We start from the raw sequence: 13,026 nt of genomic DNA, 5'->3' as shown, positions 1-13,026 counted from the left end.
TAGTGGGAGACTCAGGGTGTTACCATGGGGACCAGGGATGCTGTTAGTGGGAGACTCAGCACCTGGAAGACTGCCTACCTTTGAGGTCAACACCTGGGCCTCCCTCATTCACGGTGTTGTCTTGTTAAGTGTCAATGAGTTGGTTCCGACTCGTAGTGACCCTCTGGGTTTCTAAGGGTCGACAGGTGAGTTTGAACCACCAACCTGATGGTTCAGCCCCACCTTGAGATCTAGTGCTTATCCCATAGTGCCATAGCAGGCTGTCTACCCCTTCAGTTGATTCTCCTGCCCCATAGCAGAGCATGGCCCACCTGCCTGCATGGTGCTGGATGCCCTGGGAACCCTCCTCCCTCTTGCCCTTCTGCCAACATGCACCACACTGTCATTTTGAGCCCCCATCCTAGGCCATTTAATCTTTTTAGGAAATTCTTCGGCTGTGTGGGGTCCCCTGGAGGTGAACTGACTCAGATGAGTTGACCAGGTGGCTCCTGTGACCTTCAGCCTCTGTCAACATGGGAGCCTAGTTAGGCCAAAGCTGCTTCCCAGCACCCTTTCCCTTCTCAGGCTTCAGGGGGCCCTGATAGTAGGTGCATGAGGCTCGGAGGAGGGTGGGCTGCTGAGGAGCAGCGTCTGACTTGACTCTTCCATTACACAGATATGGGGGGCTGGTCCTTCTTCTCTAATGGGCCCTTGACCCTGGCTCTGTGGCCACCCCCGACCACATGGGGGTGTGCATTCAAGACCCAAAGTCTTCCCTGACATCCATCCCCATCAGTATGGAGCTCTGGCTCTGTCCAGGCTGGGACTGCTTGTGGAGGGACTGGGAGGGGCTTGTCACCTGAATGACATTGAAAACCTGCCCTAGGTCTTTCTGACCTGTGTCTCAGGACCTGCCGTGTGTGTGTGTGTGTGTGTGTGTGTGTGTGTGTGTGTGTGTGTGAGCGTGCGCATGTCCTGGCATTTGGGATACTACGCAGTCTGACAAGAGGACCATGGTCTGTGGAAGCTCTTAGCTCTTGTCCCTGCCTCAGCCACCCCTCACCCCCCTCATGCTCCTCCCAAGTCGGCCTGGAGGGTCGGAGGGGAGGCCAGACGCAGTGCCTGCTTTGGGCTGACCCATCACCTTTGCCTTTCATCCAGTACTGCCCTGGAGCTGCTCCCAGTTGGGGAGGGGGCCAAGGGCAGGTGGAGAGAAGCCTGGGGCACAGTTTGGATGCTGCAGGACGCAGAGACGGGACCGGCAGCGCAAAGGTCCACATGTACAACGTATCCACAGCATCCGATGGCGGCTGAGAGAGGGTCCTCAAGGTGGGGGCTGTAGCCATGCCCCCCAGCTACTTGCTTGTCACCTTCCCCATCCCAGGTCTCTTGCCCCATGGCCCCTTCCTTGGGCTCCTTGGGCTGACAGATCTCACCTGCTTGTAGTCCCAGCTCTGCTGGCTATGGGAGGGTCTGGGCGCTTCTTGTGGCCCTGTGTGCCCAGCGCTGGTGTTTGTGTTGGGTCAGTGCATTGGATGCCCCTCGGGGTCCGCCCGAGCTGGAGCTGTTGCCCCCTGTTCCTCACTTTTCACTGCTGTCAGTCCTCCTCCCCGACCCCCATTCCTGGCTATGTTTTTACAGCTGGGCCAATGAGGAGGCGGGAGGAGAGGGGAGGGGGCAGCAGCCACCCTAAGATGTCGGAATTAGATCTGCCCCAGCCTCAGTTTCCCCTTGTGTGGTGTGGACTTGGGCTTGTGCAGCATTGGGGATTTTCTGGAGGAAGGGGCTGTGGAGGCGGACCCCAGAAACTGCCTTTGGCCTTGCAGACCCTGCCCGGAAGCTGCTTCCCACTTGGGCTGTCCGCATCCCCCCCAGGCTGGAGTGAGGGCCCTGCTCTTCCCTCCCCTGTCCTGCAGACACCTGCCTCAGTTTCTCCCTGGCTCAGTGGGCTGAAGGCCCCTTCCAGGTGGAACAATGGGGCTTGTGTTTCCCCAGCTAAATATAGAACCATGGCGGCCAAAGTGGCGGCCAAAATTCCCGGGAAGTCTAGGGGGGCTGGGCCTCCCGCCGGGAGTGGGGTCCTGGCTGTGCACTGGCGTCCAGTGGAGCTGCAGCAGCCCTGGCCACAGCCCGGGCCCAGGTGGGGGTGCTGACTGTGGGGGAGGGGAGGCTGTTTGCTTTAGGATAAGGCTGGCTCCAGCTGGGGCCCCTGGCTGCCGCCACAGGCTGGTCCTCAGGCTGTGTGCGGCCCTGGGGACCTTTGGAGACCACTTGGCTCTGTCTCTCTCTTCTTGGACTCGGCTGGTGCCCCCACCTCTCTATCTGTTCCTGCTCTCCTGTCCCCCACTTCCTCATGTCCCCTTCCTCCCCCTCTGACAGCCGGGCTGCTTAGTTGGGGGTGTTGGGCCAGCCCACTCGGCCCTCGGAGACCTCCCAGTTGTACATCTCCTGGGTGGGGTTGGGAATGAGTGAGCCCCTTAGACCGGCAGGACAGGTGTGTGTGTGAACCAGGCTATGCCAGGTGTCTCCTCGTGAGGCCTGCATGGACGAGGGATGGTCGGGGCCTCCCCTCCTCTCCCTGGGGTGGGGCCTTCACTGATCCTGGGTGTCCTGCAGGACTGGCCTTCGTGATGGTGGAATTTCAGGCAGCAACAGGTGGTGGACTGGGATTGCCTGGGAATGGGGCCGGGCCTTGGGAGGGCTGGACATGGGCTGTCCCGAGAGGCCCCTGGCTGCACTGAGAGCTCGGGGGTTGGGGGGTGCTGTCCCTCCCCCCTGTGTCCTCACACCTGTGTAGACACCTCTGCTCCCACACCCCCTCTCAGGTCCCTTCACAGATGGCGAGACTGCTGAGGAGCTGGCAGGGGTAGACAGAGATGATCTCTTAACCTGGACTGACCAGGGGCCAGCCACAAGGCCGAGTGGGGAGACAGATGTGGGTGCAGAGAAGAGGGGTCCCCAGTAGATGGTGGGGAGCAGACTTTGTTTCAGGAGGGCATGTGGGCAGGCATGTGTGAGAACCCCGGTCTCGTCCTTCTGTGGTTTCTGGGAGACCCAGCCAGCCCCCCCACCCCACCCCCAGCAGGGGGATGGGCTGACACCTGCTGAAATCACAGCCCAGAAACCTGGAGACTCCAGACCCTATTCAGATCCCCAAAGGAATCCCTGCCCCTGAGACCTCACCTCCTCCAGCTACTCCATCCGAGTGGGGCTGACTTCCTTCCCCACCTCACTGCCCTTAGGATGGAATTGAGGTGGGGCACCTGGGAGGGGTGTCCCTGAAGGGTCCCTGTCTCCCTACCGCCTGACCCCATCCAGGAAATAGTGAAGGAAAAGCTGCTGCTTCAGGTTCTGAACAAGCCCACAGAAGCACAGTGGCTGAGGACTGCCAAGGCGGGTAATGTAACCAGCTGGTAATTGCATGTTGAAGAAATACCAGCTGATTATTGAAAACACATGCTGCCTCCTGTCAGGCCTGGTCGCGATAGCTTCTCAGCCTGGTCGCTGTCACCTAGCACCGCTGCACAGTTGGCTATCCTAGGGATCCCCACACTCTGAGAGCCCCCCACCCCAGGAGCAAAGTCTAACTGAGCCCAGAGGATGGGCTACGGCCGGGGTGCCTGAGGCCACCTCCCTGGTCTCAGGGGACTCATTGATCTTCCATTCTGTAGCGGATGGTGGGGGGTGTATTCCCATCCAGGGGGCACGCAGAGGCTGGGGGTCAGGGATTGGCCCAGGATCTGCCCCCCTATGCCCCTTGGTACTGATCACCTTGAACATTCCTGCCGGACCATACTGGTTATGTGTCCACAGTTGGTCAGTTGAGCTTCGTCCTCGGGGGTCCCAGACTGGGCCCCTGGCTGCGGAGTGCCCAAGCAGGCAGGCAGTCTCTTAGGGTCATCATATCGACTGCCTTGACCATCCTGTTGACCCTCTGACCTCAGGGTACGATGCTCCTTAGGACGTTTTTCTTGACACAGGATTGTAAAGGGTGTGTTAAGTCGTGGATGTAGCCCTTTGGGGCTCAGGCTTGTTCCTTTTTTTCCAAAAGGCCTCCTTCCAAGTGGTGGGGTGAGCCAGGACAGAGACCCTACTAGTGTAGTAAATAGTCCCTGGTCCGAGAAGGACTGCCTGTACTCGAGTGGGGTCCAGCACACAGTGGACGCTGGGTGAAGTGAACGTGGCCTTGCAGGCAGGGGTTACTCAGTGAAGGTGGGTCTGGTGTACAGAACATGCTCTCAATGTGCACCTGGGTGCAGTGGGTGCCCCATAGATGTAGACCCTGGTGCATAGTGGGTGCTCTGTGAGTGGGAGTGTGGCGCGCAGTGGGTGCTCTGTGAGTGTGGACCTGGTACACAGTTGTTGTTAAGTGCCGTTGAGTCGGTTCCAACTCGTAGCGACCCTGTATAGGGTTTCTAAGGAGCAGCTGGTGAGCTTGAACTGCCGACCTTGCAGATCAAACAGCTATGCATTCTGGTGCATTAGCCCACAGTGGCACACCAGGACTCCTGGTACACGGTGGGGCTCTATGAATATGACTGCTTCCTGGCAGGAAGTGAGTCTCAGTGAATGTGGGCTCAGTGCCTGATGTGTGGGTGATGTCAGCTATAGTGGTCTGGGAAGAAGTGTCCATGCCTTGACCCTCTACTGTGTGAATCATTCCTCTGGGCTCACTGCCTGCCCTAAGCCGTGTGTCCACTGACACATCCTGGGCTCCCCCTTCTCTGGTCCTCCCCTGACTAAGCTGTCTGCCTCCCTCCGCACCATAGGCCCCCCAAGGATGGCAGACAAGGTGGTCCCACGGCAGGTGGCCAGGCTGGGCCGCACGGTTCGGCTGCAGTGCCCCGTGGAAGGAGACCCACCACCACTGACCATGTGGACCAAGGATGGCCGCACAATCCACAGCGGCTGGAGCCGTTTCCGCGTCCTGCCCCAGGGGCTGAAGGTCAAAGAAGTGGAGAGAGAAGATGCCGGCACCTATGTGTGTAAGGCCACCAACGGCTTCGGCAGCCTCAGTGTCAACTACACGCTCATTGTCATGGGTCAGTGCGTCCATCCCTGCTGGGTCAGGGGTCCTGGGTGCGGGTAGAGCCGAGCTAGGGCTTGGACCATGTCCTGGGCAGCTGATGACTTGGAATCCTCTCACCTGGAGCAGGGCTGGGCCTTGGCCACGCCCTAAATGAGCACACCTGCCCACTGAGCTGGCAGCCCTTCCTGGGTCACCTCACCTGTTCAGTCCCTGGGGACCTGCTCCCTCCTTCCCCCCTTGCTGTCCTGTTCCGCCTGAGCACCACCTTCCCACTGGTGTGTGTTGACCTGGGCCCCCAGGGCAACCTGGGAGCAGCAGTATCAAGCTGTGGTGGGACTCCCAGGGTGGTGGTCCTGCTTTGAGCCACGGGCGGTTGGGCAGGGCAGGGCCTGGTGGTTTTGGCAGGGTGTGCCTCGCCAGCGGCTGGGACTTTGAGGCTCAAGTTTCGGAGTTCAGAGGGGCCGCTGAGCAGCCAACAGCCTTTCTGTTTTCTCCCGCCCCCCGAGCCCGGGAGCTGGACAGGACAGGTGTCACCCTAAGATATGTCTGTGGCGCATTGATACCAGGGCACAGAGCCCTGCCCTCCCCTAGGCTGGGCTCCTGTGTGGGGGGGCCCCCAGAGGAGGCCCACCCAAGCCCCACGGAGGCCTAGAAGTGGTCGTTCTGGACCCATGTCACAGAGCGCCCCCCATAGAGCCAGGGGTGGGACCTGCGGCAGCCTGGGCCTCGTTTTCAACACCACCGTCTGCAGGCCTTTTCTGGTTTGTGGAATGGGAAGACCGTGGCCATGGGCCGACCCCCACGTGTCTTTCAAAGGGGAAGATTGACCGGGTGGTATTCGAACCATGTTAATTCACCGCGGCCTCAGGCCCCTTGATGTGGGCTAGAGTTACCGCAGCTGCTGGCGGTCTGGCCCCCCTCATATCCCAGGCCCTGCAGACCCCCTGGAGCCGGGGTGGGAGGGGACGGCCCACCCCTGGCCCCTCCCCGAGTCGGTCGGGGTCACTTGCACCCCGGGAGAGGGCTGGGTGGCTTTTGCTCAGCTGTCTCCAGGATTCTGTGCTGTGGGCAGGCCTTGCGGCTGCCCTTCAAAGCCTTTCCCAGCTGGGAACGAGCCCGGGGCGGGGCAAGGCCGGGGTCTGCAAGGGGCTCCCCCATTCAGGCATTCACCAACCCCCACGGGATCCTTTCTTCTCGGCAGATGATACCAGTGCAAGGAAGGTGGGCCCAGCAATCGACGGCTCTGCGGGTGGCCAAGAGGATCCAGCCAGCAAGCAGTGGGGTGAGCTGCACTAGCCTCTCCTGGGATAGCTGGAGGGAGTGATTCCTGGGGCACCCCTCTGGTGGGCCACCACTGACCTCAGTGATTGAACCCCTGCAGCGCGGCCACGCTTCACTCAGCCCTCCAAGATGCGGCGCCGGGTGATCGCCAGACCCGTGGGCAGCTCTGTGCGGCTCAAGTGTGTGGCCAGTGGACACCCGAGGCCTGACATCACGTGGACGAAGGATGACCAGGCCTTGACCCGTGCAGAGGCCGGAGACAGCAAGAAGAAGAAATGGACGCTGAGCCTCAAAAACCTGCGGCCGGAGGACAGCGGCAAATACACGTGCCGCGTGTCGAACCGGGCAGGCGCCATCAACGCCACCTACAAGGTGGATGTGATCCGTGAGTGTTGCAGGCTGGCCAGCTGGCGGGAGGGAAGGCAGGTGACCGATAGGGCCTGGGAAGGGGCTCCCACATGCCGCCCACATGCTGCTGCCCCTCCGCAGAGCGGACGCGCTCCAAGCCCGTGCTGACTGGCACGCACCCCGTGAACACGACAGTGGATTTCGGGGGAACGACCTCCTTCCAGTGCAAGGTGCGCAGCGACGTGAAGCCGGTGATCCAGTGGTTGAAGCGCGTGGAGTATGGCGCTGAGGACCGCTACAACTCCACCATCGACGTGGGCGGCCAGAAGTTCGTGGTGCTGCCCACGGGTGAGGTTTGGTCACGGCCCGATGGCTCCTACCTCAACAAGCTGCTCATCGCTCGCGCCCGCCAGGACGACGCGGGCATGTACATATGCCTGGGCGCCAACACCATGGGTTACAGCTTCCGCAGTGCCTTCCTTACTGTGTTGCCAGGTGGGTCCCGCCCCCCGGGACCCTTGCACATACTCCTGTGGATGCACCCCTGGGCCTCCTGTGATGACCCGTCCTCCCAACCCCTTCCTCTGTCCCCTCTGCAGACCCAAAGCCTCCAGGGCCACCCGTGGCCCCCTCGTCCTCGACCTCCAGCCTGCCCTGGCCTGTTGTCATCGGCATCCCAGCTGGGGCTGTCTTCATCCTGGGCACCGTGTTGCTGTGGCTCTGTCAAACCAAGAAGAAACCGTGCACGCCTGTGCCCGCCCCGCCTGTGTCTGCCCATCGCCCACCCGGGACAGCCCGTGACCGAGGAGGGGACAAGGACCTGCCTGCGGCTGCGGTGGCCCTGTGCGAAGAGCATGGGCCCCCCCAGCACCTGCTGGGCCCTGGCTCAGCTGGCCCCAAGCTCTACCCCAAACTGTACACGGACGTGCACACACACACACACACGCACACACACACACACTCGCACATGGAGGGCAAAGTCCACCAGCACACACATTATCAGTGCTAGGGGCAGCAGGCCGCAGCTGCCACAGGGACGCCAGCCCCTCCCAGTCCTCTGCGTGCCATGGTGTGAGCATGCAGGGGCCACGGGCAGACAGATCGACAGGTGTAGAGGGTCAGAGACAGAGTAAGATGGATCCACAGGCAAGGAGATGCAGACAGAGTCCTGGGCATCCACTGAGGCATGTGCACACCTGGCCGCTCATTGGGATGCATACATCTGAACACAGGCACACACAGACGGCAGGCATCTTCGTGGAAGGTTAGCTTTTGGAACTTTGCAGAGCAGATGAAGGAATCTCCCACCCCGGGTCCCTAGGAGGCTATGGTCACCCCCAGCCTGCCTGGGGATCTGAGAAGCACCCTGACTTTACAAACCAAACCCCTCCAGGCTCACCTGCGCCCCTGCCCAGCCTCAGCAGGCCGTTGGCTATTGTAGTTGCCCCCATCCTGCGTAACCAGGAGTCAGCAGGACCCTGGGCCGGGGCAGGGGCAGTTGGAGCCCCCGGCCCTGCCCTAAGAGCCTGGAGCCCGGCTTGGGGGTGATACCCCCTCCCCCTTTGATATTTATATTTAAGAAATGAAGATAATATTAATAATAATGAAAGGAGGGAATGGCACAGTGAGGGTGGGCAGCAGGGACCTGGGTGTGTTTGCACCTCACCAGGGCCGGGCCACCCACCTTCCCACTGCCCAGGCAGACCCAAACCTCTGTAATTTTATCTAGAGTTTAAGCTGCAGTTGCGTTTATTTAATTTATTTTGTTAAACAAAGAAGAGTGCATCCTTTTTCTGGAAGCTGGTGTTTCTGCCTGGGGTGCGTTCGTCCCCACATATGCCTATGTGCACGCGTGTATATGTGTCTCTACATTCATATGTCCACACCTGGCACTGGTGTCTGCCATGCCTGTCACCTGCATTTACACATGCCTACACATGAGCATGCTCTCCAGGGTACATGTGCCTGCCCGTGGAGCACGTGTGTGCATGTATGTGTCCACATCTAGTACACACGTCTGCCACTTGAATGTACTTGTGCTTGTGTGTGGGCCTCGTCCGGTATACACATGCCTATCTGTATACCACATGTCTGCCCATGTGTGTGCCTACGTGGACCTGTGTATCAGTCTTGGACTCCAGAACCAGGAGTTGTGAGGAGGGTCCTAGGAGTTCCCCTTGCTCGGCCTGAGGGTCCCAAGGGACAGATGTGGGCTCCCTAGGGCGGGTCTTCAAATGGGAGGGTTCAGGATTTTGGAGCCTCAGGTATCTACAGGGAGCAGCCATAGCACGGGGTGTCGGTAAGGGTGCCCACCCTGTACGCCTGGCCTGGCCCGGTATTGCCTCTGGTTCCCCTGTTACTCTCCTGCCTCCTCTGGACCCAGCATCCAGACATTACCTCCCTGTGCCCCTTGGCCCACAGGGGCTGTTTGCAGGTGTCAGCCTGCCTCTGAGCCATCAGTCAAGGCACAAAGGGTGCAAAGTGTAGAGGTCCCCGGCTGGGGCTGAGGTTCAGTAGTGCCCTGTCCCCCGCCTGTTGTCCAGTCTCATCTGAGTGAGTGCGGCCCTCCCAATGACCCCTGTGACCGGTGCATCGAGGATCCAGTCTACAGAGGGAGAAACAGGATCAGACTCCACGCTTCCCACATGGTGGGGGACCGCCTGCTCACCCCAAGACTACGATGCTAGGGCCTCCTAGGAAAAAGCCGCTGGGTGATTAGGGCAGTGGGCTTTTAAACAGCCTCAGTGTTGGGGGCTTCTTCTGAAACCCCAGTATCTCAGAGGGTCTGGCTGGTAGGCTGCTGGCTCCAAGTCCAGGCACCTCTCGGGTAGCAGAGTCTTCCAGAGGCTTTGAAATGAGTCATCGTGAAACACCTGAGGAAGAATGATGTGGCAATCGGCTCTGTGAAGATAGTATTGGAAACCCTAGGGGGTAGTTCTTCCCTGTCCTGCGGGGTCACTGTGTGTTGGAATTATGGTGTTTGGGCCTGAAGAGGACGTCAGTGGCGTTTCCGTAGGAGTGCTTTTAGGGTGACCTGCCCAGATCGTTTCTAACTCTCCCTGGCAGATAGGGACACCACCTTGACCAGAATGGGGTCTCTTCTAATCCCCCAGGACTGGGCCTAAATCCCTCCATTGGGACCCTCACCCAGCTCAAGACACGGTCCCTGTACCTCCAGAGGTCTCCTGGGGGCGACGCCCAGGATCTGACTGCTTCCCTTCATCTGTAGGGGCCTAGAGGTGGGCCAGGAGCTGGCCTGGAAGAGTCATACTGGGGTGGTCCTTTAGGGCGAGGCCAGTGGATAATGTCAACACTCCTGCCTAGGGCTGTCCATGGAAGTGGGTTCATGAGACAGGGAGACCAGCTACTGTAGTGTGGGAGAAGGGAGTCTCCAAACACCTACAGCTGGTAAAAGACCGACCAGATGTTGCCCAGACAGGACTGGTGGTTGCAGAACAGACACCCAGATGAACTTCTGTCTGGGGTGGAAGATGAGTGGGTGACAGGGGAGATCAGAGGTGGTCATCATGGACAGTGGACAACAGGGTGACCCCAGGCTGCGGGGAGACCTTGAGTGGTGGGAAGACCTCGGGAGGCGGGGAGAACTCAGGCAGCGGGGAGACCGTGGGCAGCTGGGAGGCCTCTGGCAGTGAGGAGGTCATGGGCAGAAGGGAGACCTTGGGCAGTGTGGTGTCCTCTGGTGTCTGGTAGACCTTGGGTGGCGGGAAGACCACAGGTATTGGGAAGACATCCGGTGGCACTCTGCAGTTGGTGGGTGTGAAGGCTAATGACCTGCTGACCTGCATTGGGCCCTCTCTCCTGCCCACTGACCCAGCCTTCTGTGAGGGGTTAGACACACCCCTTGCCCAGTCTCCTCTGCCAGGCTCCAGGTCCTATGGTGCCAGGTTGGGGAGTAGGGTGAGCATCGGGCTGTGGGCAGAGTAGTTCTGCTGGCAGAGTCAGGGCCTCAGGGGCTGGGTTGTGTCTCAGAACAGAGGGGGCCCAAGGCTGCCCCCAACCCTGAAGGTTAGGAGGAGAGACGAGTGGGCATGTGCAGGCTTCCCATCATTCTGTGGACATGTGCTGGGCAGAGTGACCCCTAGAGGACAAGAAAGAGGGTCCCACCCTCATGGAGCTCCCGGTCACTTTTGAGTCCAGACTTCCCAGGGCCCCTCACGGACCCCTTGACCACAGCCCCTGGAGCTCAGAGGTCCTCCACCATAACTCCTTCACTCACCTCTTCACTGCCTACCCTTCTCCTTATTGTCGTCCCCTATATCCCTGGACTGCTCCTGCCTGACCCCTGCCACTGTTCCTGTGGACACCAGGAACACTGGTTGCTCAGTGGGTTCAGTGTTGGGCAGTTAACTGAAAGACTGGTGATTTGAACCCACCAGCCACTTCTTGGGAGCAAGATGAGGCAGCCGGCTCCTGAAAAGATTTGTTGTTAAGTGACATCAAGTCGGTTCTGACCCATAGCAACCCTGAATAGGGTTTGCAAGGAGTGGCTGGCGTATTTGAACCTTACAGTTCAAATTGACTTTGTAGTCCAGTGTTTATCCTATCGCACCACACCAGGATTTACAGCTTCAGAAATTCTATGGGGCAGTTTTCCTCTTTCCAGTATGCTGTATGAGTCAGAATTGAGTTGATAAAAGTGGTTTTGGTGGCGTTTTGGCGAGCACTTCCAGGACCTCATCCTCCTGCCCCTCCTTGGCCATGGCTGCCATTCTACTCTCTGACCCCTTGGCCTTCATGCCCAACCCCCCTCACGCCTGCCTGCTGCCTGCCCTTGCAGACGTCCACGCCCAGGTGTGTCCCACGTTTCCTTGTTCATGATGGAATCTTGCTTCCTGCCCTAACATTTCTCCATAGGTAGAGGGGCACACAAGGTGGGGGACATGGGAAGGATAGAGCCTCAAGATGGAGGGAAAAGAGGATTTGAGGGAGGAGGGGGAGGCTGAGGACTTGAGGGGTACCTCAGGAGTCCTTGGACATGGGGTCAGTGAGAGTGGGCAGAAAGCTGGTTTCCCAGGTATGGGGAATGCGTTGGGAGTGGGGGACAGCAGAGGTCTAAGGACTGGGAGTTCAGGGGGAGCTTCTTATAAATGGGGTTTCCTCACACCCCAGCCCTTCCTGGCACCAGCACAAACTTAGTCTTAAATGGACGCTTGTTAAACTCCTCACTGATGGAAGATGGACATTGGCAGGGAGGGGCCAGGAAAGAACAGGGAAGCGGGGAGCAGCCTAGGGCAGGAGGGGCCCTGGTGGGGGCTTGTGGATCATACAGGGGCCCTATTTTCACATAAGGAAGAGGACTCACCTACCAACTCACACCCAACACTTGAGCACCTGTCACACCCCACCCAGACCCCTGGTGGGTTCTTGTCCAGCCTGTTCACACTGGGAGGTCCCGGACCCCTGGAAGAAATGAAGCTGCCAGTACCACATGGGTGCAAACACATCAGGGGTGGGTGCCTGGCATGGGGACAGGGGTCTCCCGGAGGAGCAGCAAGGACGTGGGTCCTGTGGGTGGACCCTGCCCTCTCTGTGGTTACCCCCCATGTGAATCAAGGGCCAGGCCCCAGACTGCCCTTGGTTGCAGCTGGGAAGGTCAGTGGACAGCCTTCAACTCCCGGGACCAGGGGACAGAAACAAATGCTTGTTTCCTGCTGTATGCCAGGTTCATGGAGGTGGGGTGGGCCCTGCCCTGGGGGGGTCTCAGTCTGGGGGCAGAGGGGAGGCGGCTGTGTCCTTAGGGTGACCCCAGGCTGATGGCAGATGAGGGGAGGAAGCTTGGTGGGGGCGGGGGGTGGTGCCAGGGTAGAGCCAGGCAGCGAGCCTCCCTTGAGATGGAGCTCTGATCCGAATCCTGGCCCCAGATAAGCCGGTTCCTGTGAAGTCCGGAGAACTTGAAAGAGTAGCCCAGGCTCTGACACCCTTGGGTGTGACCGCCCTGCCTGTACCCAGCCCCCTGCCTTCAAAGGGGCATCCGAGGAGATGCCCGCAGCTGTCCCTGGGGCGGGGGTTGGGGGGGGGCTGAATGATGCCCAGGGCAGGACGTGGGAAGCCCCACCTCCCTCTGCAGGCCTGCAGGTCAGCAGGGGCCTGGCAGGAGATCAAAGTCTTTGCCCTGAGGCTTAGGAGGGGGATGGGTGCCAGGGCCCAGGGGACCTGGGAAGGGAATGCAGGAGGTGGAACACAGGCAGGGGATTGGGGGCCTGTGAGACTCAGAGCAGGGGCCATTGGAGTGAGGATGAAGCATAGGAACATGGGCGCAATATAGGGACATGGGGCAAAGGACAGGGGATGGGACACAGGGGACAGAACACTGGAGGGAGTCACAGGAGGGGACACAGGGCATTGGAATGAGGACATGGGTACAGAAC

At 59.7% G+C, this 13,026-nt stretch overlaps 1 protein-coding gene across 1 annotated transcript in view; it reads left to right on the top strand.

Annotated features, from left to right (window-relative positions):
• Positions 1–7,646, top strand: part of FGFRL1 (fibroblast growth factor receptor-like 1) — a 12,679-nt gene extending 5,033 nt beyond the window's left edge. Inside the window, exons 2-6 of the mRNA XM_006874114.1 lie at positions 4,749–5,021; positions 6,210–6,290; positions 6,390–6,674; positions 6,779–7,132; positions 7,237–7,646. Coding sequence (XP_006874176.1) covers positions 4,749–5,021; positions 6,210–6,290; positions 6,390–6,674; positions 6,779–7,132; positions 7,237–7,646 — 1,403 coding nt within the window. The remainder of the gene's footprint in view (positions 1–4,748; positions 5,022–6,209; positions 6,291–6,389; positions 6,675–6,778; positions 7,133–7,236) is intronic.
• Positions 7,647–13,026: the final 5,380 nt, after the last annotated feature.

The sequence above is a fragment of the Chrysochloris asiatica genome, unplaced genomic scaffold (assembly GCF_000296735.1).
Source record: "Chrysochloris asiatica unplaced genomic scaffold, ChrAsi1.0 scaffold00262, whole genome shotgun sequence".
NCBI classification, from domain to species: Eukaryota; Metazoa; Chordata; class Mammalia; order Afrosoricida; family Chrysochloridae; genus Chrysochloris; species Chrysochloris asiatica.
Note: the sequence above shows the minus strand (reverse complement) of the source record. Positions and strands in the feature narration are given on the sequence as shown.